The sequence below is a fragment of the Clinocottus analis genome, unplaced genomic scaffold, assembly GCF_023055335.1.
Source record: "Clinocottus analis isolate CAN_PGR_092001 unplaced genomic scaffold, fCliAna1.0.p SCAF_13, whole genome shotgun sequence".
Classification (NCBI taxonomy): domain Eukaryota; kingdom Metazoa; phylum Chordata; class Actinopteri; order Perciformes; family Cottidae; genus Clinocottus; species Clinocottus analis.
The window spans coordinates 1,146,473-1,174,070 of record NW_027175854.1 but is presented as its reverse complement, the minus strand read 5'-3'; the positions used below and the strand labels follow the sequence as shown (position 1 = coordinate 1,174,070).

The 27,598-nt window shown below is 42.4% G+C and overlaps 1 protein-coding gene across 2 annotated transcripts; it reads left to right on the top strand.

Annotated features, from left to right (window-relative positions):
• Positions 1–5: 5 nt before the first annotated feature.
• On the top strand, positions 6–27,598 carry nup214 (nucleoporin 214). Of its 2 annotated transcripts, none has more exons than XM_068574285.1 (36): positions 6–171; positions 856–1,051; positions 1,450–1,604; positions 2,103–2,301; positions 2,395–2,465; positions 3,054–3,117; positions 3,305–3,408; positions 3,625–3,731; positions 3,884–3,953; positions 5,137–5,260; positions 7,110–7,268; positions 9,073–9,511; positions 9,594–9,724; positions 9,834–9,922; positions 10,378–10,461; positions 10,901–11,050; positions 11,487–11,645; positions 11,761–11,864; positions 11,953–12,132; positions 12,366–12,454; positions 12,538–12,624; positions 12,920–13,249; positions 13,395–13,562; positions 13,937–14,045; positions 15,699–15,762; positions 16,379–16,442; positions 17,286–17,370; positions 17,717–17,769; positions 18,133–19,671; positions 20,807–20,880; positions 20,974–21,154; positions 21,699–21,854; positions 23,603–23,774; positions 24,837–24,997; positions 25,512–25,545; positions 26,820–27,598. In XM_068574285.1, the coding sequence occupies exons 1-36, from the start codon at positions 130–132 to the stop codon at positions 26,854–26,856; spliced, it is 6,030 nt and encodes a 2,009-aa protein (XP_068430386.1). In that variant the 5' UTR covers positions 6–129; the 3' UTR covers positions 26,857–27,598. The 2 variants fall into 2 exon arrangements, with proteins under 2 accessions (XP_068430386.1, XP_068430384.1); XM_068574283.1 differs by having other exon boundaries at positions 20,971–21,154.

The following is a 27,598-nucleotide window of genomic DNA, read 5'->3' as shown; positions in this document are numbered from 1 at the left end:
GCGGCGTGTGTTCAGCTGCGCTGCTGACAGACTCATGTTGAATCGGAAGATTGTCACGGATACATACAAGGAAAGAATAAACTAATACAGTAGTATCTCCAGGAGAAGCTACCGCTTCTGTCCCTCACAATGAGTGACGACACGGACTCCCCCCCTGAGAGGGAAATGAAGGTATGGCGTTATCATCAAGCTGTGTTGACAAGTTAGCATGTGCAAGCTAACGTTTGCTCTCGATGAGGCTTTTAGTTTTCTCTGTTTCTCGCCTAGTTTATGTGTTATGTTTGGATAACCATAACACAGAGTGCACCGTTTCAAATTAATATCATAGACGCGCATAACAGTTGAAGACGTCGGTAGCAGTTTAAGTCAAGAAAACAACAACAACTTGCATCTTCTGACTTTGTAGCTACTTATGCTAACACTTTAGCTGTTAGCCGGCCAGCTACAGTTTGTGACGTTTTCCTCATTGAGAGTTGAACGTTAACGTGACATGTAAATTAACAATCCTCTGTTTGTAAAATTAAGACGTGACATGCTCGTCACGTTGTGGACAGATTGCTGTAAAGTTGCTAACGCAGCCTAGCATCATTAGTTAGCAAACATGTCCGCTCAGCAAGCAAGATTTTTACTTTCATTTCAACCAGTCAAGATGAAAGTAGCCTTGCTTGTTTTAAAGAAAAGCATCGTGCATTCATGTTAAATAAATGTCTGTCAGGCTTGTCAAACATGTTTACTGCACAGTGTTGCTTTTCATCCCACAGGTCCACCTGGATCCACATATTATGTTTATTTAAAAAAAACCTCACTGTTTACCCTAAAGTAACTATCATTACTCGTTTTTCTTTTTCTTTTTAGGATTTTCAGTTTCGTCAGATGAAGAAAACGAGAGTCTTTGACCCTGCTGAAGATTTGCCAAGAGAAAGAAGTTCTCTGCTTGCCATCTCAAACAAATTTGGTTTAACTTTCGTCGGGCTCGACAGAACATTCAAAGTTTACCAAACTCAACACATTCTGGCTCCTGATACATTCAACGGCAACGCCAACGAAATAGGTATGCACGTGTAGGTTTAAATTTTAATATTCATCCAATCTAGTTTTTACTACATTGTCGTGTTATTCATCGTTACTAACAATACATCATCTTAATTCCCATTTGTGTCTCTCACACCAAACACTTCAATCACTTTAATCACTTCAACTTGTTCATCAAAATACATTTTAACACATTTATTATATCTGTATATACATATAATATTGACATTGTGGATCCTTTACTGTTTTACTTTATTTGTATTACTTGTTTTTGTCATTTTAATGTGTTTCTTGTGTGCACTTTACCCGTCTGCTGCTGTCATCCTGCAATGTCCCCACTGTGGGACTAATGAAGGAATATCTTATCTTTTCTCTTATCTTCTCTTAATGCAATCAAAATGTTCCTCTTTGTTGTAGTCGAGGGGGTCTCAGCGTTGGCGGAGGTGACTGTGGATCTGACTCTGCACCACTTGGCTCTCAGTAGTGATGAACTCACCTTGTCAGTATGTGGCATGTCCGAGGGGCCGGCTTTGTTCCTCACTTTCTATGATGTCCGCACCTTCGTGAACAAGGTGACTACGTTAGTCAGTTTAATAAAAATGTGTTATGCTTATTTCAGGATTTTTCTTTTGTTTACTGAACAAACATAAACAGATGATTGAACATTTGCTAGTTGTGCAGTACTGCAGGTCTCGGGATCACTGCAATACCCCAGTAAATATTTAACTTGCTGAAAAGAACAATGTTCACAAGGAAATAAATGACTGTTCTAATAAACATTTGGTGAATGTTTTCAGCTTTAAGCTGACATTATGAAGTGCTATCCTTTATGAACAGTAGCAGACTCGCAGATTTTGAATTAAATATTTTATATATATATATATATATATATCCTTAGTAATTAATAATTCCTGCAAATTATTCTATCTTTTTTTTTTATTTTTTTATTTATGTTAACCTGTTATAAATAACATCTACTCCAGATCAGCAATACATTTCCAGATTTAGACCTTTCACTATTTCTCTTTCTCCGATGTTAATTTATTCAACTTTTCTTTTTGCCTTTCCAGGCAAGACCACAGAAGCTACCTTTTGCATCGTTGATGCCAGCAGTACACGCTGGCACTGTAGTGCAAGACCTGAAGTGGAATCCTGGTCAGGCGTCCATATTGGCTGTCTGTCTGTCTGACGGCCGGATGATGATCTTGGATGTTACTGACGGTGTCAGAGTGCACGCTGAGCTACCAGCTTCAAGTGGCATCACATGTAGTGAGTGATAGACGGCGAATAATATTTGAGTTAACTTCTTCTCCATATATTTGTTGTGGCTCAATTTTTGTTAACGTACTTTGTTTCACACAGTTTGCTGGAGTCCAAAAGGAAAACAAGTCGCTGCAGGAAAAATGAATTCCTCAGTCAGTCAGTATACACCGGTAAGTGAATCTCATTCACCATAATTAAAAATCAAGCATTTATTCCTCCATCTGAGCTGCAGATTTCAATGACTGACCAGATCGATTATTGGAAGAAAAAAACTTATTCACTCTTGATTGAGTACTGTTGAGTTCAGAGTCATATCTTAGTTTCATTCATTATATGTAGTATTAGAAGGCCAGTGACTTTTCATTGAACTCGCTCTCCCATATTAATATCGACACACCAACTTGCTGTGTCTCCTGATAAGTCATGAGACAGCAAGTGTCAATATGTCTCTGTTTTCAGAAAATATGGCGCCCGTTGCCTTGTGATTTTGGCCGTGACAGGCCTGATTGTCAGATGACTAGGAAGAGCTCATGATAAAGCCATAAAGACGTCGTGTGTGCCTTTTGTGTATTGATAAACTTATGTATTTAAGATGATACCGTTTGGCTCATTCTTTGAGCAGTCCAGGATATGCAAGTTGCTTGTCACGTTGTGCTTCCGACTTCTACGAAGAATAAATGTGCTTGATTTAATGATCTTACTCCACAATGTAGAGTGAATTTTTCTCTGAAAGATAACTGATTTTCCCCTCTGAAAAGGCACTGGAAGAGAAAAAAATTATCCCGTGTCCACACTTCTACACCTCTGACCAACCTGTCAAAGGTAACACAAATCCTGTACCAATGAAAATGTATCAACATTTGTGTTGTACGCTCTTAAACTGAGTTTGATTCTGAAACGCATATGAGAAAGGCTTCATTTGTAGCCAGAACATCACATGTTATGTAATTCTAGTTTTACTTTCATTACTGCTGTGGCTCATGTCTCTCTTTCCCCTTCTCTCTCACAGTCCTGGATGTGCTGTGGCTGAGAACCTTTGTGTTTGCAGTGGTATATGCTGCAGCTGATGGGTCCCTCGAGACCCCTCCTGAGCTGGTGTTGATCTCCCTTCCTGTGAGTACGCCCTACATCCACAGTCCTCTGTATTCGCCTCATCACATTTGTATTATTATCAGGTTTCACCCCTCCAGTCTTCAATGGTGGGATAATGAAGTATATATACTACACTTCCATCATACAGACGTTTTTTTATCTGTTGTTCCAGCTTGTGAACGTACATTAAGCAAATATGTTAAAGTGTGATTTGTTCATGTTTTGTTTTTTTTGTAGAAGAAAGATGAGAAGGTGGAGACAAAGTACCTGAACTTCAGTGACACGGTGTACGGCAGCTGCACCGAGCGACAACACCACTACTTTTTGAGCCATGTAGAGGACTGGTAAGTAATGATCACGATGTCCAGGCATGGACGGTATCGGAGGTGCCCAAAAGCATGTTAAATGTGTTGTCAACCAGTGCAAACTCTTCAGTTTGATTTATCTCAATGTCATGTTAAATTGATGTAATTCTTAATTTATTCATTTCATCCAGGGACCTTGTGTTTGCGGCTTCAGCGGCTTCCATTGAAGTCAGCGTCATCGCCGCCAGACAAGAGGACAAGGTACCTAATTGAGTTAAAAACACTGGAAATGTTACTGAAATCACAAGTGGAAGTGACACATTGTTTTGAATACAATTCGAACTGAAAGAGGTATTTCACTATGTTGGGTTTCTATTTAAATTCCAGGGGTGAAGTAAATTGAGAACCGTATAATTTTTAAAGAAAAATATGACATTACACAGCCAAAAAACTGCGACAAAACATTTTAATATGTTGCACCGGTGTGCCTTCAGCAGGTCTGTCTCTGTGTGTGCCTGAAACCGCGCCTTGTCCTCTTCCTCGAGCAACATCAACACCTTAAAACAAACCGGTAATACAAAATAAATAGAGCTATCAATTGTTTTTCGCCAATCAACGCCGGTAACTACTTCCCCACCCGTCTTTCCTGTCAACATTAAGAGGCTCAATCCTGGTCAGAGGCGGCAACATTCATTTCAGAAGGCGCAAAATGTGTTTGACGCTGGACATTTAATAACAGGTTGAATCCTGGACTTTTCAGAAAAGCGTTGGTGACATCAGAGTAGTAAAGCTTGTTTTGGCCGCATCTGTCTTTGCTAAACTTTTATATTTCGGACAAGCTCTATCATGACGAACACCAAAGCGCCTCTATGTGGGGGTAGATTGGCCGGGCTCACACTGACCGTTCCTGGTAACTACTGTGCTTTTATTACCCCTTGTCTTGCCTTGCTCAAACATTACAGATGTCAGATTCAATGTTGCCTCCCTGATTCATACAAAGTATGAAGCAGACATCCTCCGCATGGAGAAAAAAACAATGTTAGACATTAGTCTTGAGCCCTGCATTATGAGACGCTCCAAAGTATCAGACTTACATAACTGTTCTACAAAGTTCATCTCACTAAAATTCGTTTAAATAATTTATGCTAGCAGAGCTTCCCCCACCTACATGCAACAAACCGCTATGGCAATTGCTTAACAAGCTCTCTTAAGATCAGCGAGGCCAATTACACGACTAAAAACATATAATTGTATCTTGGGTCTGTTCAAAGCTACGAATGATAACGTGAATATCTGATGGCAGGTCTTGTTTAACCGTGACAACTTTTTTTAGATAATTTAATTTAGCTTTAATTGACCAGTTGTAATGCTTAATGCCGGTGTGAGGAAACCCCATCAAGTCCCTGTCGACTGTGATGACCACGACTGCTCGTTATCCTTTCAGATCTGGGAGCTGTGGATCCTGGAAGATGCGAGTAGGGCTGAGCTTCCAGTGACTGAGACGAATGAAGACACTCTGCCCCTTGGCTTAGCCATAGACTACACCAGCCAGCATGAGATCCACATCAGTAAGTGAATTTGGCTTTCCGTTTACTTCCTCTCGTCACTTGTCAAACTATATTTGCTCATCTATACAAAACAATCACACTTTCCCCGACGCTTGCTTTTAAATCTCTTCAGGAAAGCCGTCACTCAGAGATTGTTGGCATTTGGCCAATTTAGGAGCCCAGTAAAGTCTGTTTTAGCGCTTTTCAAAAAAATAAATAATTGGGCTAAAATACTTTCTTTTTTTTTAAAGGAATTGTGTGGAATCTAATGGGATTTTGCCAGCTATACCGCCCACCCCATAAGCTTTTAGTATTCCATATTGTAGTCAGCAAGATATGCGATTCACTGTTATTGTTTTCATGCTTAAAAGCACTGCAGCCTTTTCTGTTTGTCTCATGATGTCTTGATATTAAGTTGTTTATAAGCGTTCAAGAATCAAGAAGGTTCCTGTCATATTAAAGTTAACTTTAATTTCATTACAGTTGGTATTATGTCTTAAACAGCGTTCCTTTTGTTTAAGCTCCAAAGCATATTATGTTCAATGCTCCCCCGTGATCGGATGAAGCTGAAATCTGTCGGGTTTCTTTGTGCATACAGCATCCACTGCAGTGCTGTATTGCAGCGTGTGTAAAGAATATAGATAAGCTACCGTCTCGGTACACTGTTTTATCTTAAATGGCTTAGTCTGCCAGACACTCACGTAGAGCTGCTGTTGCTGTCTAGTCCCAGCGCTCCACGCTCACTTCAAGAACTCCCTCCCCAGCAACCAAAAAACCTGCATGTGGAGCAACATTTTGACATGATTATAGTCTGATCAAAACCTTTATCCAAAGTGAGACATTAGATAAGGGAACGCAAAGGGAGAGAAACAAGAGTTATCTGTGGAGAGAAAAAAATGCCCTCATTAAAATGGCTCAGGCAAGCTAGAGGACCACAACAAACAACAAAGCCCAGACAATCCTGTTGCAGAATGCTGATGAGGTTCACCATGTGCCGCTCCCTTCTGTTCACTCGCTGTCACCAGTTTTACTTCCCATTACCTTTTAACTTGAGTTTCATAACTGGAATATAACATAAACATAAACATAAGATGCTATTTTGTTGTGTGTTTTGTTTTCTGCTTTGTGTGCTTATTTAGTTTTTTTAAGATTATTCTATTTCATGAAGCATTTTGTGTTTGCATGAATGCGTGTTCATATATAATATGTAAAGTGTGCGATACGAGTCAGGGAGGTGAGTCAGTGGTAATTAATCAAACGTTGAAATGTACTTAGGAAGAGTAGCTGCTGCTGTCATCCGCAGATGACAGTGAAAGTTATACTTTCAGAATAGTTTTAGATATGAGGCGGCTGTATAGAGGACACAGTGTACTTTTTTTGTGTCTGAAATGACTTGTTCCAACTCTGACTAATGCATATTTAATTTGGAGTGTGAACACTCGAGAGTCATCGTTTCGGTTTAGGCTGGTTTTGCCATTCGCTTCTTCGGCCCACAGCGCACTGCATGATTTCTTTTGGAAAGGACAGGGAAGTGGGTGTGGCGAGCAGGAAAGAGTTTGCGGGAATGCGATGGACTGTTTTACCAAATGAGGCATGTTAAGACGGTTGTCTCTGCACACGGTTACACAGCACTGTTTTTTAACTGAACCCTTATTTTAACCACTGAGGGGCAAAATGAGCCATGGTCTAGAACAGCACTAACATACAGGCTTTCATTAAAATAGACACTCCACATATAGTGAGCTCAAAGCACTTGCTGTTAATTATTTCCTTGTGCAGTGGTGTGAGTCGAATCTTATTCTGCACATCTTGTGCTCTTAAGTATTTCTCTATCTGAATGTCTGTATCTCGTCTCTCCACCCTCTCAAAGGTGAAGAGAAGACCTTGCCTCCAGCACCCACGATGCTGATGCTTTCCACAGAGGGATTACTCTGCCCATTTGCTCTGCTCAACCTCAATCCGGGGGTTAAGCAACTGGTCTCAGCTCCCACTGGCCTCGCCTTGGAGGGGGAGAGGCTGCCCAAGCCAGGTAAGAGAGCCGGTGACCCAATAGATGTGTTGGTCTAAAACGTTGTTGAGAAGGCTGCACAAGGTTTTGCAATGATACATTTCCTGAAGAGATAATCATCTAATGCAGTCCTGTCAGTCAGTGTTGGCCATCCATTTGAGAGACCTGTCAATCAAGTAAATGCACGTCCAAATATATTAAGCTTAACCTAATGTCTTTTACAAATGGCTTTTATTTAGCATAACAATGTAGTTCTTAAAACATAAAGCTGGTGTGCAAGCATGTACACAAAGGCCTCTTTGATTCAAGCCCTTACCAAACAAGGACACCCAATGCTGGACAAGGGCACCCAATGCTGATGAAGCCTATCGTCGCCAGAAAAAAGCTCTATATTTCGCAGTATCGCGGATTTGTCTCATGTCTGTGGCGACTTTCCAGAGCTGGCACTTAAATGCCTGCAGGTGAGCTCGCTGCATCTCCACTGCCCAATTCTCTAGCCACCATGTAATTTTTAAATCACCCTCTCTTTAAACTTATTTTCGGCGCTTCTCATGCTATGTTCACACCAGAAGTGTTGCGAATAGTTTGCATGCAAAGCCAATTCACATGCGTGAATGGTTGTGAACAATGCAAATGTCCGCCGGACGGCGCGAATGAAGCACATAACGTTGCGCGTTGCAGAAGCCAATCAGCGTCGAGAAGCTCCGCCTGTCATCGCTGCCGTCCTGCCGTCGCTGAATCAAACTTCTGCTTGTCAGCCCGAAGTAGCGCTGAAAGCGGCCGTCATTTAGACGTAGTTCCTGCTAACCCATCTTTAATTCAAGGATCATTTATTGGCATTATGCAACCTTGGGATGCACAGCAAACTACCTGTGTTGCCGATTTGTAACACAAAAAACACATGAAAAACTAAACACAAAAATAGTACATTCCTGTCATGCATTTTTAATTTTTTCATCACAAAGATGTTAACAGCAGCAACAAAAACAATTCTCTGGGCAGATAATGAGGCGGACATCTTCACATAAAAGATTTAACGTGAGGAGAACATGGTCCATCGGCTTTGACTGTGTTTGAGCACCGAGCATCATGTAAACACAGAGTCCACCTCCTCTCGGCTCACCGCAATCCTGCACGCTGTCCTCTCGTCCGCCCGTTAAGTGCAGCTTGATCCGGGATGAACGATGGAGCCACGTCTCTGCGGATGTGGGCTCAACAGTCACCCACCACTCGCTGCTTTCATCCATCTTCTATTTCTGCGACCGGGCATCAGAAGGCTAGCCTTAGGTCCGAGCTGGGACAATTACTTTTATACATTTACAATTAATTACAAATCCACCAATGACGTTGGGAGGACTTATTGCACTTCGCACCATGAAACAGGGCCGATAAAGTTCTGAGTTGTTTGAATGTGGTGCTGATGAGGGTGAAAAGGAAGTATCATCATCCTTGATCACACTTTTTGGAAGCAAAATGTTGTTTATACATGCTGGGCATTGTTTTGTTTTCTTTCTTCTGTCTCTGGATTGTTGTGAAGATTCTTTATCTAATAATTTATTGTTTTATGTCTTTTTTATCCACTTGCTTTTGTAGAATGACACCAGTTGTTTTGTTAAGGCAGGAATCTTTGACTTGATTGAAGTGCTTAATTTTACTTAAGGCTCAACATTCTTTGCGCGAAAGAAAAAAACATGAGAAATGTGAGCTTGGTCTTGTCTCATAGGCTAATCCAGTCACGTCTAGAATTCACAACATCTGCTTGTAGACACAACTGTCCCAGCATGCAATGAGATCAAATCAGAGCCAATTTCTTTTGTGTTCACAGGTTCTTTGGCAGCCCAACCACCCAAAATAGCTGCAGCCTTCCCACCTTCCCAAGCAACATTCCCAAGCCTTGGTTTTACTTTAGCAGCCGCTTCCACCCCTCCGGCCCCTGCTGCATCCTCTGCTGTTGCCCCGTTCAGCATGGTTCCCGCAGCTCCTGCGACGTCCACGGCATCGTCATCGGGCTTCAGTTTCTCTGTCCCAACTACATGCGCCGCCTCTGCTCCTCCACCGTTCTCCTTGGGGGTTCCCCCACCTTATGGCTCTGGGTCCCTTGGCTTTCCCTTTGCCTCCAAGCCTCCTTCCTCTGACACTCCTTCAGCGTTTTCTTTCACCCCTTCGATCAAACCATCTGCGGTGGCGACTCCAGTTGCAGCTCCAACACCCCAGAGCATTGCCGCTGCCACGCCATCAACAGTAAAACTTAATCTAAATGAGAGGTAAATCAGTTTGTACCTATCACTTATGACGGCTTTCCAATGGAGACGTTTGTATACACAAATATGTCTGCTCTTTCACAAGGTTTTCAGCGCTGGAGACTCCGGCACCATCCCCACAGTCTTTCTCCTTCAATTCCCCGCAGCCCAAAACAGTTGCTCCCAGTATTTTGACCGCCCCTCCAATCTCAGCCACTAAGCCACCTGCCGTGTTGGGTAAGCTCGATTCAGTACCTTTTACTTTCCTTCTTTGCATAAGCAATTATTTAAATCCCATGTGTTGATGGCTTGGGTTGTGATTCTAATGTTGTGGTTTGTGTCTCAGCCCCAGTGCGTCCAGTTCAAACCAGCACGCCGCCCACAGTCATCCAGAAACCTGCTCCTGCTGCTCAGGGCCGCGTCCAAACTCCACAGGTCCTGTTTATTATGAACGATTTATTTTTTTTAAGTAGACCTCTTTTATTATGTGCAGATATTTTGCTCAAACATAAATGTATCTATCACATATATAGAATAAGATTAGAACAGACTTTCCGTGATCATTTGACGAATACAAAAAAATGGCGCGTGTGTGGGTGAAGCATTACATTTTTAGATTTTACTTCTTTACTCTGCTTCTCGTTCCTGTTCATTTCATTTTAGTACTTACTGCAAAACCTCAACTCAGTGAGTCAACATCTTGCTGTGAGGCTGTTTCGTTTGTACAGAAGTTAGTGCTGGTAGTGGTTGCTTCTACATGTGCGCCCGAAACTAACTAACAAAAAATGTTAATTAGGTATCAGAATGTTTTGCTTTTCTGTGTATTTGTTGGTGTGTGTTTCCAACTGACTTAAGTGTAGGTTTGAATGTACTTTATTTCTTCTCAACAGGCAGCTGTTAGTGTGAAGGCCCTGGAGAAGCAGCTACAACAAAAGAAAGACTCTGATCCCATTATGGCTGGTATACTGGAAGAGGTGAGACATTTCATCCAGTGCACACTGAAGTACCGTACACCACTTTTTAAATAAACCCGTTAAGAATGTAAAAGAGTAAAAGAGATTATTAATTGAATGTTAGCAACATATCTGGACTGACACTGTAAACTGGGTAGACTGGTTTACAAACAGCGCAAAATACCCTAAATTATAAAGTATATCGTAAATATTCATGACAGAGTAAAAGACTAAATATTTAATATTGGCTAGTTTAGCTTAAGTGACTATTTCCTGCTCACTCATAACTGCATAAATACGACAACTCTGAAACACACATAAAGCAAAGTCATGCTTACATTTTCAAAGCATTGCCAGTTAAGTTAAATGTTATTTGGCCTCCTCAAAAGGTTAGCTTTTCAAGTTCTGTTACAACATGATATGCTTCAGTAACCAAACATGTGTTTTGACTTGCCATCAGATTGCACATTTCCAGAAGGAGCTAGATGATCTTAAGGCACGAAGCTCGAGAGCTGACTTCAAGGTTGGCACCGGTGAAGAGATGAAGGAGTTAAGGAAGGAGTCGGAGGACCTCCATATTTTCACTCTGGAGATTAAGGAAACAACAGAGGTAAGAACCGAAAACATACTCCGATAAAAACCTTATTCCCTGAACACACTCGCCAGCTAAATCCTGCACCCAACAACTGCCTCCTACTCAGAATGCAATGGTCTTGCAGTCATACGTTTGCTCTGGTATCATTTTCTTTTCAAACCACCAACATGTGTACAACCTTCCCCTCTTGTGGCAACGATGGATAACTTTTCTATATTTGGATATTATTATTTTGCCAACAGGACATTTTTTGAAGCCACGTTTGTGAATACATCTTATTTTCTTCTCTCCCTTGTTTTAAAAAAAAACATCCAACATATTTTGTTCAGCACAACGTCTTGTTTTCAAATGTATATTGACAAAAACAATACATGATAATTGTGTGGTTTTCTTTTAGTTTAATATCTGGTGTCTCCCTGTTGCATTGAGGTTATTGTTTCCTGATTCACAGTCTCTCCATGGGGACATTGGTGCACTGAAGACGACTTTACTGGAGGGCTTTGCTGGGGCTGAAGAAGCCAAGACCCAGAGTGAGCTGAGCCGAGACAAAAACTACAGACAGCTGCTGTACAAAAAGTCTCTGGACCCCCGCAGCGACGAACAGCTCAAGGTGAAATGTTTGCATGAATCGATTGTCTTTGTAAAGCCTTTAAATGATTCACCGACACACTCCCAGCATTTCTTCTATTTTATTTATTTATTTAATCATCCTTTTCCTTACTTAGGAGATTCGCAGGCTCTACCAGTATGTTACCTTTGCTGTGGAAGACGTCAATGACGTGCTGGATGTGGAATGGGAGAAACACCTTGAGAAGAAGAAAAAGCAGAAGTAAGCACGGAGCTAGTTGAGCATTTTGATACTGGAAAGCTTGCGCGTTAAGTATAATTCGTGATGAAATAATGATGTTTCTTCACAGACACATGGCCGTGCCGGGGCGTGAGGGTCTGTTCACCACACTGGCCAACAACCTGTACATTATCAACCAGCAGAAGAACAAATTGGACCAGTTGGTTAAGGAACTCACGTCACTGCGCCTCTACAACAAGACGACCGCTCCAACTGTAAACCGCAGCGCTGCTACTGAAACAACCGCCGGGTGAGAGGCTGTATTTTGCTTTAATTATATAAAATGAATCTAAGTATCATAACAGTTTGTTATAATAGCTAGGAAAATAATCCCTGTTGTCCAAGAATGACAAAGATTGCACTAATGTGTGGAATGGGACATGGGCATTGATTTTTAATTATTGGCATCCGTGCACGGCAAACGGCTCTGAGACAATGTGCCGTTGACAACCGACAACAACTTGTGTGTGTGTTTTGTGACAGTTTGGAAAGCGAGCTTGAGAGTTTAAGGGACGCACTCCTGAAAGCCAGGCTGGACACCACTCCGCTTAAAACCAAATCCAAGTCTCCAGGTATCAATCTTTACATATTTTTTATTTTAAAAAAAATCAAATGTATTATTTTTAACACATACTTTGTGTAAATGTTTTTCCAGCAGTCAAGATCTCACCGATGAAACAGTCCCAGCTGCGTAACTTCCTCTCAAAGGGACAGATGCCTCCGGTCCGCTCCACTGCACCAGGTACACACATCCGGCTCAAACGGGTGCTTAAAAAGGGTTACGAGTCATTTTTCTTGTGTAAATTCAGTCTACTGACTATAAAAAGTTTTTAAATGTCGTTTAGCTTTAACAAAAACTATCACATGGATTCCAAAAGGAACTTTGGCCAACTTCCTCTATTATTTGTCAGGAGATGGTGTTTATAGTAATTTTATCAGAAATGCAAATTTTAATGGTGTTAGCGGTTGTTTAATAATATTACCATAAATACCACAATTACTGGCGAACTAGACGTTCTTCCTCTATTTTCATCCAGCCAACTTGTCTCGCTCGGCCTTCCTCTCCCCTAAATACTACGAGGACTTGGATGATGTGAGCTCGACGTCCTCCCTGTCCCAGTCCCTGGAGCCTCACCCAGCCGACTTGGAGCTGGAGGAGGAAGAAGAGGAGGAGGAGGAGGAGGAACTCCAGCCAGAACCCTTCCACCTCACGGCCATCCCTCCAGCATTGGCCAACCCCCGCCACCCCACAGTTGTGAGGACCCCATCTATCCAGCCCGGCTTCGGGGCAATCCAGTCAACCCCTTTAACAAAAATTCACTCCGTACAGAGTATAGGCTTTGGACTCAGCCCTATTGTCAGCCCCGGTGAGTAAATCACACTATTGCTTTAAAGTTGTGTGGCGTTCAAAGCCAGGAGGTGACTGCCTTTTTAAAGTCACATGAAACAGCTGCCAAACACTAGCAGACATGCTTTGTTTCATAACTGTTGCTCACTGTGTTGATATTTCAGTTCCAACAAATAGGATCAACCTCAGCGGCGCTGAAAGCACTGCTCTTGCCACAAAGACGGTAAAACATGGAGCCCCACCAAGTGAGAGGGCCATCCCTGTCACCATCCCTGCCCAGCAGGCTGCAGCCACTGCTGCTCTACGCAGGCAGATGGCCAATCAGAAGACAGGTAGGGGGAGCGTGACTTTGACTGCTATTTTAAAATATTACATTTTTAAATGACAAAGGCAAATCTATTCATTTTGTATTGGCAACACTGTGTGTATCACATTGTATGCTATTCCCACTTTACTCCACCAGGGGGAGACACAGACTTCCAGACAAAATAATATGAACTGGTAGCTTAATGTCAAAGCACTTGCCCCATCATATCTTATTATCACTTACTCAACAGTTTCAGTGCAACTCAAACCAGGCTTAATTCATAAAAGATGCATTACATGAATTTAAATAAACCTGCCTGCCTTTTTTAATACAAACATTGCATTTGTCTTTATTGGTCTGTATGTGAAATGGTAACGAATACATTTCTGTGTGTTCCAGCTGTGGTCAGTACTTCCTTGACGGAGTCCAATTTGAAGACGGTTCCTCAGGTGATCAATGTCCAGGAGCTTAAGGACAAAGGGCCTCCAATGCCTCCCAATTTTATGAGGTAAAAAACAGCTATGTCTTGAGATGTCCTTAAGTAAATGACAGTTGTGTTAATGTAGGAGCAGTTTTGCATGTATGTCAGCCAGTTATTATTGGATGGACTTAAACCAGCTACATGGTAATGTGGTTCAAAACATGTGTAATGTAGTAGCCAAGGGAAAAGGCCTGGTTAAAGGTTAATAATGGTTAACGGTTAATAATGGTTGTGTCTAGATGGTAACCCACGATGTGCGATACTCTCTCAAGATGGTTGGGGTTAGGCATTTCTCCTTTAATTGTTAAGTTTAGCATAAGTTGTCAGGCAGCTTTTGCTAGAATTTTTGCACATTTTGGCAAATCTAGGCACTTAATTATGATGTGACTTACTGATGTCACATTTGAGTGGGTTTTGCCCCTAAATAGTTGCTCGTGGTTCGGTTCCTCTACAAGTTTTATTGTCATATTTTAATCTTCTAATTTTAAGCAATTGGGTCTTATGTTTTTGAATCTATCGATCTTATTAAGTCTGTCCTATGTACGTCCTGTCTAATGTGAAACATGTTATATACTATCTATATGACATTAAATCACGCCTGTATACACATGATCTATTTCTGATACAGAGAGTAGACAGTCTGTCACTAGGAGTCCTCGAGGGGGGACGGTGTTTGTTTTGAATGTGTCTCCCTGCCAAAGATTTATTAGGTCACTGACTCAACCTAACCTTATCTTAGCCAATGCTCACAACTGGCCTCGGCCTGCAGCCTTTGCAATCTTGCTTGTTTTCTCAAGTAGTCCATCTCTTCCATATTTAAATCATCCACTAAATATCACTTTGTATTTTGTGTCACCTTTTTAATTCTGTTTCCATTTCCTTTAGCTTCTCCCTTATTCTAATATATTGTGTATGATCCCATCTTTACCAAATACAATGCAGCCTGTTCAATATATTAACTGTGATCTGTGTTTGTATGTCATGACTCCAGCATTTTAAACGGTGACTATGATGTAATGCAGAACAGTGAATAGACTGCACTGTATGCGCACGGTCTAATTGTCTTATTTTTTTAATACCATTATTCTTTTCACTTCCATTTTTTTAATGTCTTTCATTTGACTCTTAATTCACTGCATGACTCACACGCTCTCGTTCAGCCCCTTCAGTCTCCTGCACCTTCCTCTTTCTGCCTCACTGGGCCGTGCTCCACTTTTGTGCTTGATATTTCGGCAAGCCATCCCAAAGAAAGCCTGCTCACAATAACAAACAAGCCAAGCAAGGCATTGTGAGAGTAAGATGATTATGAATGTGGGCTTTTCCCTGATTCCAACCTCTTTTATCTCGCAGCAGTGTAATGGTGCAGACATTTCTTAAAATAATTCCCAGCTAGATATATTTTTGTCTTATCAAAACATCCTCCCAAGAATATCAAAATCCATATTATTTTAATATTATTATATAGAGAGATGATGAACTACAATATTACATTTTTGTCCAATCCTGCACAATGGAAATACTTGGTAGCAGAGAGCATGTTTGTTGTACATACTTCCTTTAGGCATAAACAACCTCAGCTCACTACATTTTAAGGTGTGAGTTGTATTGGTCCACGTGGATAGAATTTATTAAAAAACGAAACCCTGAACACTCAGCTCTTTGTTCTGCTCCCTTCCCCAGCTCATCAATACCAGATCCAGCAGCCCCGGTCTTTGCAACAGTTTCTTCCAACCAGGCCAAACGAGTGAGTCCTACATCTACCCATCACTCACCAAGCTGTCCTTCATCTTGTCGTGCGTTTGTACACCCACTCGGCTATGTATGAAACATGAAGATGTCAGCGTTGTCAAAATAACTGAAAATATATCAGGGTATTAGTTTTTGCCCTTTTTAAGCAACAATTTATAACAAACACATATACTATTAGTATCCCTGCAATTTTAAAGATGGTTGAACTTGTGAGAATTCACAGACTGCTGACAGTTTTACATGAAGACAGACCACTAACTACATGGGTGAGAAATGCCCCAGCTCTCTCCCATCTTCATGTTACAAACTGCAGTTTGGTGACATGGAACTCCTTGCACAAATCTTCGGCACTGTTCAATATAATGAGAGTGACCCAAAGCATACTGATCTATAGCCGTGTGTGTGTGTGTGTGTGTGTGTGTGTGTGCGCACATAAACACTTGCTTTTGCTCCGCACCGGCCTTAAGATTTCATGGATGGAGCGTTGTGTTCAAAGGAACCTGCACATTGATTGTTTTAATCATGCACAGTGGATATACTGTTTGTTTGTATCCAGACTTTGCAGAATTAAACTTTAATAACCAATGCCTGTTTAAACACTGTCTGTACAGAATTCTACCCAAGGTATCCAGAAGATATCCACTGAAGGCGCCCCACAAACAGGCTTTGTGTTTGGTAAGCACCAAGTTAGACATAGATGGTTTCCTCCAAACTGTTGTGTTCTTTGTTTTTTTACTATAGCTGTGCAAAATCCTTATTTTGCAAGGTAACACCTCCATGTTAGATTTTGATTGGAACCGGGGGAGTAATAATGACAACACTGATGCTGCTATTAAGGCTGCTCTAAATCAATTTAAAATAAACTCATCTCTTTGAAATACAGACAGCACTCGGCTTTGATCTCTGGGAAGAAAATGTATTATTTACTTCTGTTGGACTGCTACAAGACGCCGAGTTGAGACTCTGGCATGGCTCCTTTTCTGTGGATCTTTGTTGGCGTATCTTGTGTGATTGTGTGCTTATGGTTTTTTATTTATTTGTATAGCTTTGAGGATGATTTAAATATGTTGAGGAAAGTGTCTTTGAGTACCAGGAAAAGCACTATATAAATAAAATGCATTATTATTATTATTATGCTCGCTCTCCTCTTTTCTTGCCTTACTTATTTGTGTTAAGCTCAGACTGCCACTTCTTTACAATACAGGGTGAATCTCCATCCCTTACAAATCATTTTAAATATTTACACAAATCCTATACGAGAGAATTCACCCCGACATCTCTGGATATTTTTGGGTTGCTCAACAATAGCTTTGAGTATGATATGACCCGCTTGATTAACAAAGGGATATATTTATATATGCAACATGTTTTCTCAATATTGCCAGACACAAAAACACTGGCACAAAGTATGTTGTCATGTCGACTTAGAACGACTTTGTGGATCTCTAATGATTAGAAATTGATTCAAGTGGAGGCCTCTTCTGTCTGTCAGCAATGAACTTCTGTTTTTTTTTTCAGCTCAACCGCCTAAAATGGACGGTTCAGTGGCTCCTGCTTTCTCAGCAGATCCAAACACCAGCAAAGGTTTCTCCTTTGCATCAGGGTGAGTCAATTAAAGGGTAGTTTTCTGAAATATAAAGACTACCTGATCTTTTGAATATTATATGTTCATAATCATCAATGTATTTATCACCTCCGTAAATAAAAGAAATGCACTTGCCCATCAGCCTGTGGTAGTAGCCATTAGTTGCATTTGGCTATTGCATGTCTTGGGTCGTATAACTTTCCAAAGGAGTGTTTTTAAGGTCTAAAATATGAATATCTCCCTTTGTCCATAACTCCTAATCCAACCACACAGGTGAGGGAGGCGTGTGCCCCCTGCCCATATATTCAATTTCCCTTGTGGTACAACAGATTTATTTAGTTTATTTATTTTTTTCTTCTTGCAGGTCTGGAGGCTTCAGCTTTGCTTCTGTCACGCAGGGAGCTGGAATCTCACAAGGTAAGATAATACAGCAACTTGCTACCAGATCATTTTAGGGGCAAATCACACCGATACGCAGGTGAAGAGAGGGTGCGTGTGCAACCAGGCGAAAAATTGGATGGGGGGGAATGCTATATATCATTGCAATAACCTATCGCTAATATCAATGTCCGTTACAACGATTTCTCCAGGCATAAAATCAGGACGTCAGTAGTGAAGTAGTAAAGCCCGCCTCTTGCTTGATTTGATTGGTTGCGTTGGTCAATTGTGGCATTGACAAGCGATGCGACTCTGCACAAAATCAGACCCGCCACGGTGTGACTGGCCCCTTATAATGTCAGATGTAGACACACTCATCATTTTCTTCTTATATCTCCCCAGTGAAAGATGTGAATAAATTCTCCTTTGGTGGAAATGGGAAGATCATGTTTAGCCAGACTGCAGAAGAGCCTTTCGCCCTCACCCCAAAATCCACCACCCCTGGTCTTGGCACAGGGTCTCCCCCCCAGCTTTCAAACGCATCGGGGGATAACTCTGCGTCTACAGCTCCCCTCAGGATAGAGCCACAGCCCCTGAAGACAATTGGAGGAGAGACGCTGGGCAGTTTCTCTGGACTACGTGTGGGCCACGGAGAAGAGGCTAAAGATTCAGCCACCAAACCTGCTCCTGGCTCATTTAGCTTTGGGGAAACCGCACTCGGTGGTGCCAAGGGAGCAGCGCAGTTTAGCTTCGCTTCCGCTCACCAAAAGTCTGCAGAAGACGCTCCGGTAGCAGACCTGTCCAAGGGGGTAGCGTCAGGCAGTTTGTTCAAGCCTCCTGAACCGAGCCAGCCCAAGCAGGCCTTCTCCGTTCCCCAGGCTTCTTCTATCGCCTCGGCTTCACCTACTTCCTTCGGTAGTCTCCTCGCAGCGTCTCCAGACTCCTCAGAGGAACCAAAGGTTTCCCCGCAACCTTCAGAACCCACGCCGCCCCCTGAAAACGAACCTGCCGCGGCGCCAGCTGTCGAGGGCGCCAGTCCCCTCGTAATATCTGAGCCTGCAGCAGATGCAGCTGTGGCACGAACCGCTGCCGTCACAGTCACGGCGCCAACACCCGCACCTCTTTTGGCCACGTCGGCCCCTACCGCAAACCTTCCCCCTTACATCCCTGCACCAACTGAAGCAACCCTTCCAGCAGCAGCCAGTGCGGCTCCCACAATAGAAGCCACCCCAGACAGCACCACCACCACCATTGCTCCTGCGCCCGCTCCCGCTGTCGCCACCCCTGCTGTAGCACCTGTCTCGCAGGTGGCTCCAGCAGCATTTCAGGTGCCCAGTTCTGAGAACCCAGGTTCCATTTTCACTCAACCAGCTCCTGCAACCACGGACAGTAGCTCCCTTGGTATTTCACCAGTCATCACCACAGTTGCTGCTGCTGCTGCAGCCACCACTCCCTCCACTGATGTGGTTTACAGTACAGCAGCTACAGCCGGCGGCGCTGTGTTTGGACAACCTGTTGCTCCTCCTGCTTCTTCAACCCCAGCCGCTCCGGCATCCACGGGTTTTGGCTCAACTGCCTTCGGTACGCCAGCTGGAACCGGATTCGGCAAATCTGTGTTTGGCCAGGTGAGCGGCTTCGGTCAGCCCGCCAGCAACACCGAACCATCCAGTGGCTTTTCTTTTGGCCAGTCAGCCTTCGGAGCAAGTTCTAACAGCGCGACGACTGTAGGAGGTGTTTTTGGCGCCGCTACTGCTACCGATGCCAGTTCCTTCTCCTTTGGCACAAGCGGCGCCAACACAGCCAGCAGCACTGGCTCGGGACTGTTTGGTCAAACCACAGCACCAGCATTTGGCCAGAGCTCAGGATTTGGGCAAGGGTCTGTGTTTGGGAGTAACACCACCACATCCTCATCGACAGGATTCAGCTTTGGACAGCAGTCAGGTGAGTGTGACTTCTTACTGCTCATTCTGTGGGTGGTAGTGTGTATATATATATAATATATATATAGTGGTATATAATAGTGGTGTATCTTTACAGATTTGAGATGTTCAGACTCCTGATTAAGTTTATTTGGGCCTGATCAGGGTCTCTAACATTGGGACCTGCCAATACAAAGTCTGATCTAATATTTATATACACGTAAATGTTGCATGTGCATCTGATATATTGGTAACAAATAGCCGTAGCTAAAGCTTATTTTTCATGATTCTACTTGCAATTTATTGTTATGAATAAGTTATAGTCTTTTTGTCATGCGATTCTCCTTTTTGTCTTTAATGTTCTGTGGCATATGCAAATATTAGTTTCAATAGTCATTAGTTTCATTAATGCTACACTGAACTTGACTGTGTCAAGTCATTACATTATTTCACCACAACACATTACAAGACCAAAATTATATTGAAATCTTGTGCCTATTTATAATGAAGGAAAATGCCCCCACCAGGCTTTCAAAGGCATTGGGTATACAAGGTTCTCAATTTCAAAGCAGTCAGCTGTAAAAACAAGTCAGCTGGAGACGTTATTGTCACTCAAAAGTTGTGTTATATTTACTTATCAGACCTACACAGCTGCAAATAGGTACGTTGTGGCCAACAATGTTTAAGCTAATGTCAGACAACCGCTAAATTGCATTATGTCTGTTAAGGTCCGTGAAGCATTGACCTGACCAGTATGCACATTTTGTGGTGATTTAAAGTCAAATGTGATACTACTTCTGGATGAAAACTCCTCATCTTGCAGCTGAGAAGACATCATATTGTGTCTGTAGTAAACTTCCTGGCTTTGGGGTTTGGGGCGTTGTGGTAGTCTGAGTAAAGAGGGTGGCATGAGGGGAGTTGTCGCATTCCCAAAGATTCTCTAAATACCTCTCATAATATGGGAATGTCTGTGTCTCTGGACAGCTGATGTTCATGTGTCAGCTCAGCAGTAAGACTCATATCTTCCTGTCTTTACACTTTTTCAGGGAACTCAGAGCTTCCAGAGTTTTACTTAATCTGTTTTATGATAGTGGGGGAAGAAGATGAATAGCGCTGAGGATGTCTCGGGCTTGACTCTATTGTTCTTCTTATTACAGCTTTCGGCTCTTCCACTGCTCCTCCGCCACCTGCGTTTGGCCAACAAGCTAGCAGCGGTGGTGTATTTGGACAGGTATCATCCGCAGATGTTTTTGCTTTTAAATTGAATGGATGAGCAGCCGATTCCGTTCTTCTGGACACATAACATTTGTTTTTGCAGCAGCAGCAGCAGCAGCCGTCATCTGGTGGGACTCTGTTTGGCTTAAATCCAGCCAATCCAGCGGGTTCACCTGCCTCCGGAGGGTTCTTCACCGGCCTGGGAGGAAAACCCAGCGAAGACGCTGCCAACAAGAACCCATTCGGCACTAGTGTCGCCACCGGAGGGTTTGGGCAGCCTGCTCAACCAGGTATGCTAATGCAATCTGTAGGGAATTCATTTAGCTTGCTCATATATTTTTATTTCACATGTTGTTGAGTGAGTGTCACAGCTTTATCATACTGGACGCCAAACGCCAACTCAAGCGGAGACAACTTCCCAGTTTACTCTCCCTGAAAGGTGCATTTATCTGCCTAATGCAGCACCATAACATCATCTCGTCTTGAGCGTCGAGCACGGAGATGTCGTGGCGTTCTGGTCGTGCACCTCTGAATATTTGTAGCGCGGCTCCGAGCTTTTCAGACAACTGTCACAAATGGTTTCATCACAAAACTGCCATTAAAACGTCTCATTTTAGAAAAACGGACAAATCAAAAACGGGGCTTGTGATACAGTTCGTCCATGAAGACGATCTATGAGTTTACAGTTAAATACAATTCCTCCTCGGCATTGAGGAGTTTAGCTTATGGCGTTTTTTTCCTCACAGTGTATTTTGTTTCTATGCCTTCTGGCGTTTTGGAGAATACAGCCATGAACAATGCATTGGATTGAAGTGCCTTTTAAATCTCCTCTAGGTGCCAACACTCTGTTTGGGAGTACCAGTGCCAAGACCTTCGGTTTCGGACAGCCCGCCACCTTTGGTGAGCAGAAACCGAGCGGGACCTTCAGCACTGGAGCAGGGACTGTCGCCTCCCAGGGATTTGGCTCTTTCTCTAGTCCGACAAAAGCAGGTAAAGCTTTCCTCGTACTCCTTTCCTTCTCATAGTCCTTTAGTCCTTATTGGCTCACCCTTCTTCCATCCACTCTGTGAAATTGATGCTTGCACTTTGCACTTAACAGTTTATCAGATGGTCATAGTGCTGACTTTTTTAGACCAGCCTCGTTTCCATACGTCCTGAAGGGAGGAATTAATACATAATTAAATCATGAGGATTGTGCTAAAGGCCAAGTAAATGTAAATAGTGGAGTAATTGCATACTGTTGTAATGCCACGCTTACACACATTCACCTGATATGGCTTGTACTGGAGATACTCTCTACTTGACATTTTTGGGGGTCTGCCTCCGTGACTCTGGTTCAGTGATAGTGGGAAGGCTATAATAGCAATCCTTGGCATCTATTCATAATGACATTTTGCACATCAGCTGACATTGCGTTCTCCTTTATCACCTGAGGTACAGCAGGTGCTCTTATCTCCTCGCCCCAGCAGAGCAGAAAGTGAGGCAGTCGTGATCAATGCCTGCTGATGCAGTGTTGCCTCAACGGCACAAGTCAAAGTTTAAATGTACATCCGATACCCAGCAGCTTCAAGTTAGTTATTTAAGATGTGTTATTTCAAAACTGTGATTTATGCAAGTCATTTTTAACTTGATTAATCATCACCATTCAATAGAGCGGCAGTGCTCTGGGGAAAAGAAGAAGAGAAAGATCTGATTTTAAAGCTTTTTTATTTGTCGGTAACTGTTACGTTGGTCAGTTGAGTCGTGGCCAAGAAAAAGGGCATTTAGCCTGTTTAGATTTAAACTAACCACAATGCTTTTATATGGCCAGGCACAAGACTATGCAGTCAATAAATGAATTAGTCATAGAGTTTAATGGGAATTATTGGTTTTCAAGATTTAAATTGGGCTTCTGTCTTTTAATATATTTGTTTTAATTCCTGGAGAAAGACTAAATAAATAAATCTTGGTCGGTGTGGCAGCTATTTCTCAGCTCTACTGGGATATTGGTACCACTCGGCACACTAATGCTCTGTCACTGGCCTACGTACAGGGAATTTAATCTTGTTACATTAGCCCAATCAATTATTTACTGGGGCATGCTGGTAGCCGGGCTGTAATTTCAGTCCTCCCTTTCTCCCCTGCCACTCCCACCTCCGAGGCTTTGAGTTGGTGTGAAGTACTCGTCCTGTCTTTGAGCTGTCACTGTGTGCTGTTGCAAAACATGTTCTGTACATAGCAAGACACATTGTCGCTGTAATCAGGTTCAGACATCTTCTAGTGAAATACGAAAGGGGAAAAATATCCACTTGTCTTGGAGATGTGATTAACAACAATACGTAAATGAGTTATCATCATTTTGGGAAACCACATGTGGAATGTATGTGTAGTTATTTTATAGATTTCAAAGAATAACAGCCAAGGAAGCCGGTTGGATCCCTGTTTTCTCCCCATAGTTTCATGTTGAAGTGTCCTTGAGCAAGGCACTGTAGCCCCAGAGCTTCACCGCAGCACAAAGCTCTTCAACTACTAAGGATGATGGGGGGAAATGCAGTGAATAATACCCCCATTGTGGGACTAATAAAGGATTCTTTAAAAAATTATATATAGATATTTTTTAAGAATATGCATCTCCCCCGGCGCCCCACCTGTAATACCTCCGTGCCCCACTAGAGGGTCGCGCCCCACAGTTTGAGGACCGCTGTTACAGTCCGATGGTCTCTGTTACTAAACCTCCTCTTCCCTTCGCCTCCCTGCAGGTGGTTTCGGCAGCGCTCCGGTGTTTGGGAACGCTCCTTCCTTTGGGAGTTCCCAGGCTTTTGGTGCTGGAGCAACGTTTGGCTCGAGCCCTTCCTTCGCCAACAACATGGTTCCTTCACCTGGAAAAGTGTTCGGAGAGGGAACGACGGCTTCAAATATGGGGGGATTTGGGTAAGAGCTTTACTTTTTTCTTCCTGAATTACATCCCTATTATACAAGTGTATACATTTTCTTTTCCTGCTTGGTTTAATTCAAAATGTTTTATGTGGCACACCGTTTTAGTGGAAAGCATTAAACCAACTCTTTACTGTGGGAATGGAGACTGTCGGCGCCAAGAGGCCGATTTCTGCAATTCAGAGGGTTGATCCGAGCGAGCAGCTTCTTTGGGACTCTGAACATCTGCTTTCTCTCTCGCTCAGAGCGCCGTCAGGAACGCATAAAGCAGCTGAAGAGCCCCATTCAGCACATTGTTAAACCCTCTATTAACATTATAGTGATGGCGTGATAAAATCAACCAAATGGAGCACATTTTAGAAGCCCCATTGAAACCTTGTCCACCGACTGAGTTTGGAATTTGACAGAAATATCTTACTAAATGGGAAATTCCTTACAGCCCCATTAGGTCAGATTTTAATCCAAATTGAATTTTTAAACGACTGAAAACTCTTGTCATTATCTCCACTTTATCAACATGGTGTGTCCACCAGATCCATGTGTTTTGTTACACTGAGCACGGCTATGAGACAAAACTTTGGCGCACTGTGCCGGACTAGATTATTTCCCTCACATAATCTCACTCCGGGGTCAAGCTGCCTGCAGATTAAACTGGCCTGCACATCCTCTCTCTCCTCTGTTTGCTTTATTCTGCCCATTCTCTCCCTTGGGAGTCAAGGGGAGTGGGATTAAACCCATTTTAAACCCCCGTCTCCCAATCCACTCTCTCTCTCACACGCACACACACACACACACACACACACACACACACCATCTGATACCTTCTGCTTTGTGGCATGTTTAGCTCGTAGCAGCTAAACAGGGAATATGTACGTTATAGTGTCTCTTATGTAAATAAATCGTTGCTCTCATGACATTCGGTCTTCATGGGTTCGTATGTTCACTCATTTGATGTCATAAGCTCAGTATTGGATATTTATGTGTAATTTACTCGTCGTAGTTGTGTCTTTTTGTTGCCGTCGATCACATCAAGCCTTCTGTGTCCGCTTCTGTTTTCAGGTTCGCTTCCCCGCCCAGCGGCCCGTCCTTTGGCGCTCTAGCCAATCAGAGCGCTCCGTCGTTCGGGGGCATGGACCAACAGGCCCCTTCGTTTGTCAGCCAGCCCACCAGCTTCTCGGGCTTCGGACAACCGCAACAGCAGCAGCAGCAGCAGCCGGGAGGTGAGACTTCTACTTCTCTTCTTCCCTTCGTCCTCTTCAGGTGTCCCCTTGCTGACCAGCACTCAGTCAAATGTTGGAAGCAGCACCGTCAGGCGCTCGGGTGTAGTCGGCACGCACTTCTTCATCAGCGCAATATTAATATAGCAATGTGTCCCATCAACATGCATGTCTCTGAGTCCTATAGCAGCTCAGACTTCTCTTGCAATCTTCCTCTCACTTACCTTGGGGTTTTTTTTCACTCTTCCGCTTAACTTCTATCACATTTGTCACATTTGCGTCTCCTTTAATGGCTTTGTCATAACACCATATTCACATTGTACATCAGAGACCCTCCAGCTGCTTTCATCCATGTCTACTTCCTTCTCTGTCCTTGAGATCTGCCTGTGTCAGGTTACATGTTATTGATAACTTATGCTGTGACCTGAGAATTGCATTACAATTGTTTGTTTTCATTCATAATGTTTTATTGCTACAATCACCCAATTAATCACTTTTTTTCTCTTTTATTTGTTAGGATTTTCTGGAAACACTTTTGGCTCTACAAACCAGTAAGTGTGGTCGACACATTTCATTTTAATCTATTTATTTGTGTGTGTGTATGTGTGTGGACTAATGAATGGACACACACACACGTTCCCCTGTTCCTCCCCAGCAGCAGTGTGTCGAGCTCTCATCTTTCTACAACAACACGATTCCACACACAACCTTTCAGGGTTAAAACCACCTCATCTATTTCCTTTTATTTGCCTTTTCCCATTTAGAATAAAACTGAGCTTTATTGCTATTTTACTGTATTAAAATCTTGCTTCCAAAATGTCCAATAGAATCGATAATGCAATAAAACGTACAGCACAATGCCACTCATACTAAATATACATTATTCTGACCCCACAGGGGAAGTCAGTGCTCCTAACATGCGTGGTGCGTGGTGGAGAGCTCTCCTAGCGCTTCCTTACTAATTGCCCCTTTGTGATTTATATTTTAAATTCGCATCCTACAGCTTCTCCTTTTCGGTCTTCCATCCCCTAATCCCACTTCCTACCTCTTCTTCATTTATGTTGCTTCTTCTTCCTCCGCTGCCGCGTGTCACATGGCAGCCAGAGTTCCCCGGGGTGCGTTCCAGTGCAATGCACTCTGAAGTGTGCAGGAGTGTTTGGAGACGACGCTCATCCTATTGGACGCGTTCACACGCTGTTAATAATCCGCCTCTCCGTCGTTTTTAGTTGTTCTCTTCCCTGCAGAGTACATTCATATCAATGCTCCTTTGCTAAACTGTCCAGATGCATTGCATTACATTATTATGATATATTTTAGTTAATATGCAGAACAAACCTCGATCTTTTTTGACTGAAACCACAATGTCATGCCCCAGAACAAGAAACACATCGAAATGAAATATCAAATAAATATAAATCATCATGTTGAGTGCTGAGCGACATGAAACTCTCTTCATAAATTACAAAAGATATTAGTTTTTGTTGTTTTTAATAGAAATCCGTGCAGCTCTACTGCTGGTTTGTTTTTCCTCTTTAACCCTAAAATTACAATTTTCTGCTTTTTGTCCCATTTCAAATGAACAAAAGCTCCTCGGCATCACTTAACATCGGTCTTGTGGTTCCAACTGTTTATTGAAGCCGTTTCCATCTCATGCTGACAGAAATATTTAAATCCAATATGTTAATAACGGCGTCATAACTTGAAATGGAAGACGGTACAGATCTTGTGATTAAAACTAATAATAATAATACGACTGGTGCCGTTTCAAGCATTGAAACTCTGCTCAATAATCTCTCCCTCTCTGCTTTGTCATTTCTTCTTCCAGATCAAGTCCACAGACATTTGCCAGTTGGAGAAGCTAGTTTTATTAAACTTCCACGTCACTGCGACAGCGCTTTCTGCAAGCAAGCTCTACGTGCCACATATTGGGGGAAGGGAATAGAGCCAAGATTGTGTGTCTGCGCTGAAGAATAAAAAGTGAATTAGAAGATGTACGTGCATTTTCTTTTTCTAGAAAGGTTTTGTATATTTTAGAAAAAGTTTTCAACCAGCTTTCAGTTTGCAATTTATTTTTACATATATATATGTATTCATTTTGGAAGTTTATCCTTGATCTTAGTATTTTCTTAGGACACAGGATCATCAAATATTGAACATGGAGAAACAGATTTTCTACAAGGTTTTAAAAGATAGAAAACTCAAAATCATCTTTTGGTAAAAGGATCCATGACCTCCTTTAGAAAATGTAGTACGTTGTTGCTCATTTATGCCGTTTACAGACATTCATACTGCAGGGATATCTTTGCTTCTACTTCATTTTGTGTGTAGCATTTGTACGTTTTTGCTTTTGCAAAAGCGTTCAGTCGTGAGTTGAATGATGGGAAGTTGTGTCCTTTGCATGACTTTACAAATTGATGTTCAGTGCAGTCGTGTCTGTCAGTAAAGTTGTAAATGAATGTCAAAAATATTTCCTACACCCATGTTGAATTGACCAAAAGCCCAACATGTTAAACTGTAACACAACAATTGTGCTCAATGGTGAAACAAGTTCCTTTTCAGATGACTTTTGCAGTAAATCCCCGCTTGATATATTTTTACATGAAA

Bases quoted from the DNA above. Each gene is read 5' to 3' on its own strand.
- nup214 (XM_068574283.1), top strand. From the start codon at position 130: ATGAGTGACGACACGGACTCCCCCCCTGAGAGGGAAATGAAG. The intron at 10,462-10,900 runs GTGAGACATTTC...ACTTGCCATCAG, and splicing joins TGGCTGGTATACTGGAAGAG to ATTGCACATTTCCAGAAGGA. The intron at 12,133-12,365 runs GTGAGAGGCTGT...GTTTTGTGACAG, and splicing joins GCTACTGAAACAACCGCCGG to TTTGGAAAGCGAGCTTGAGA.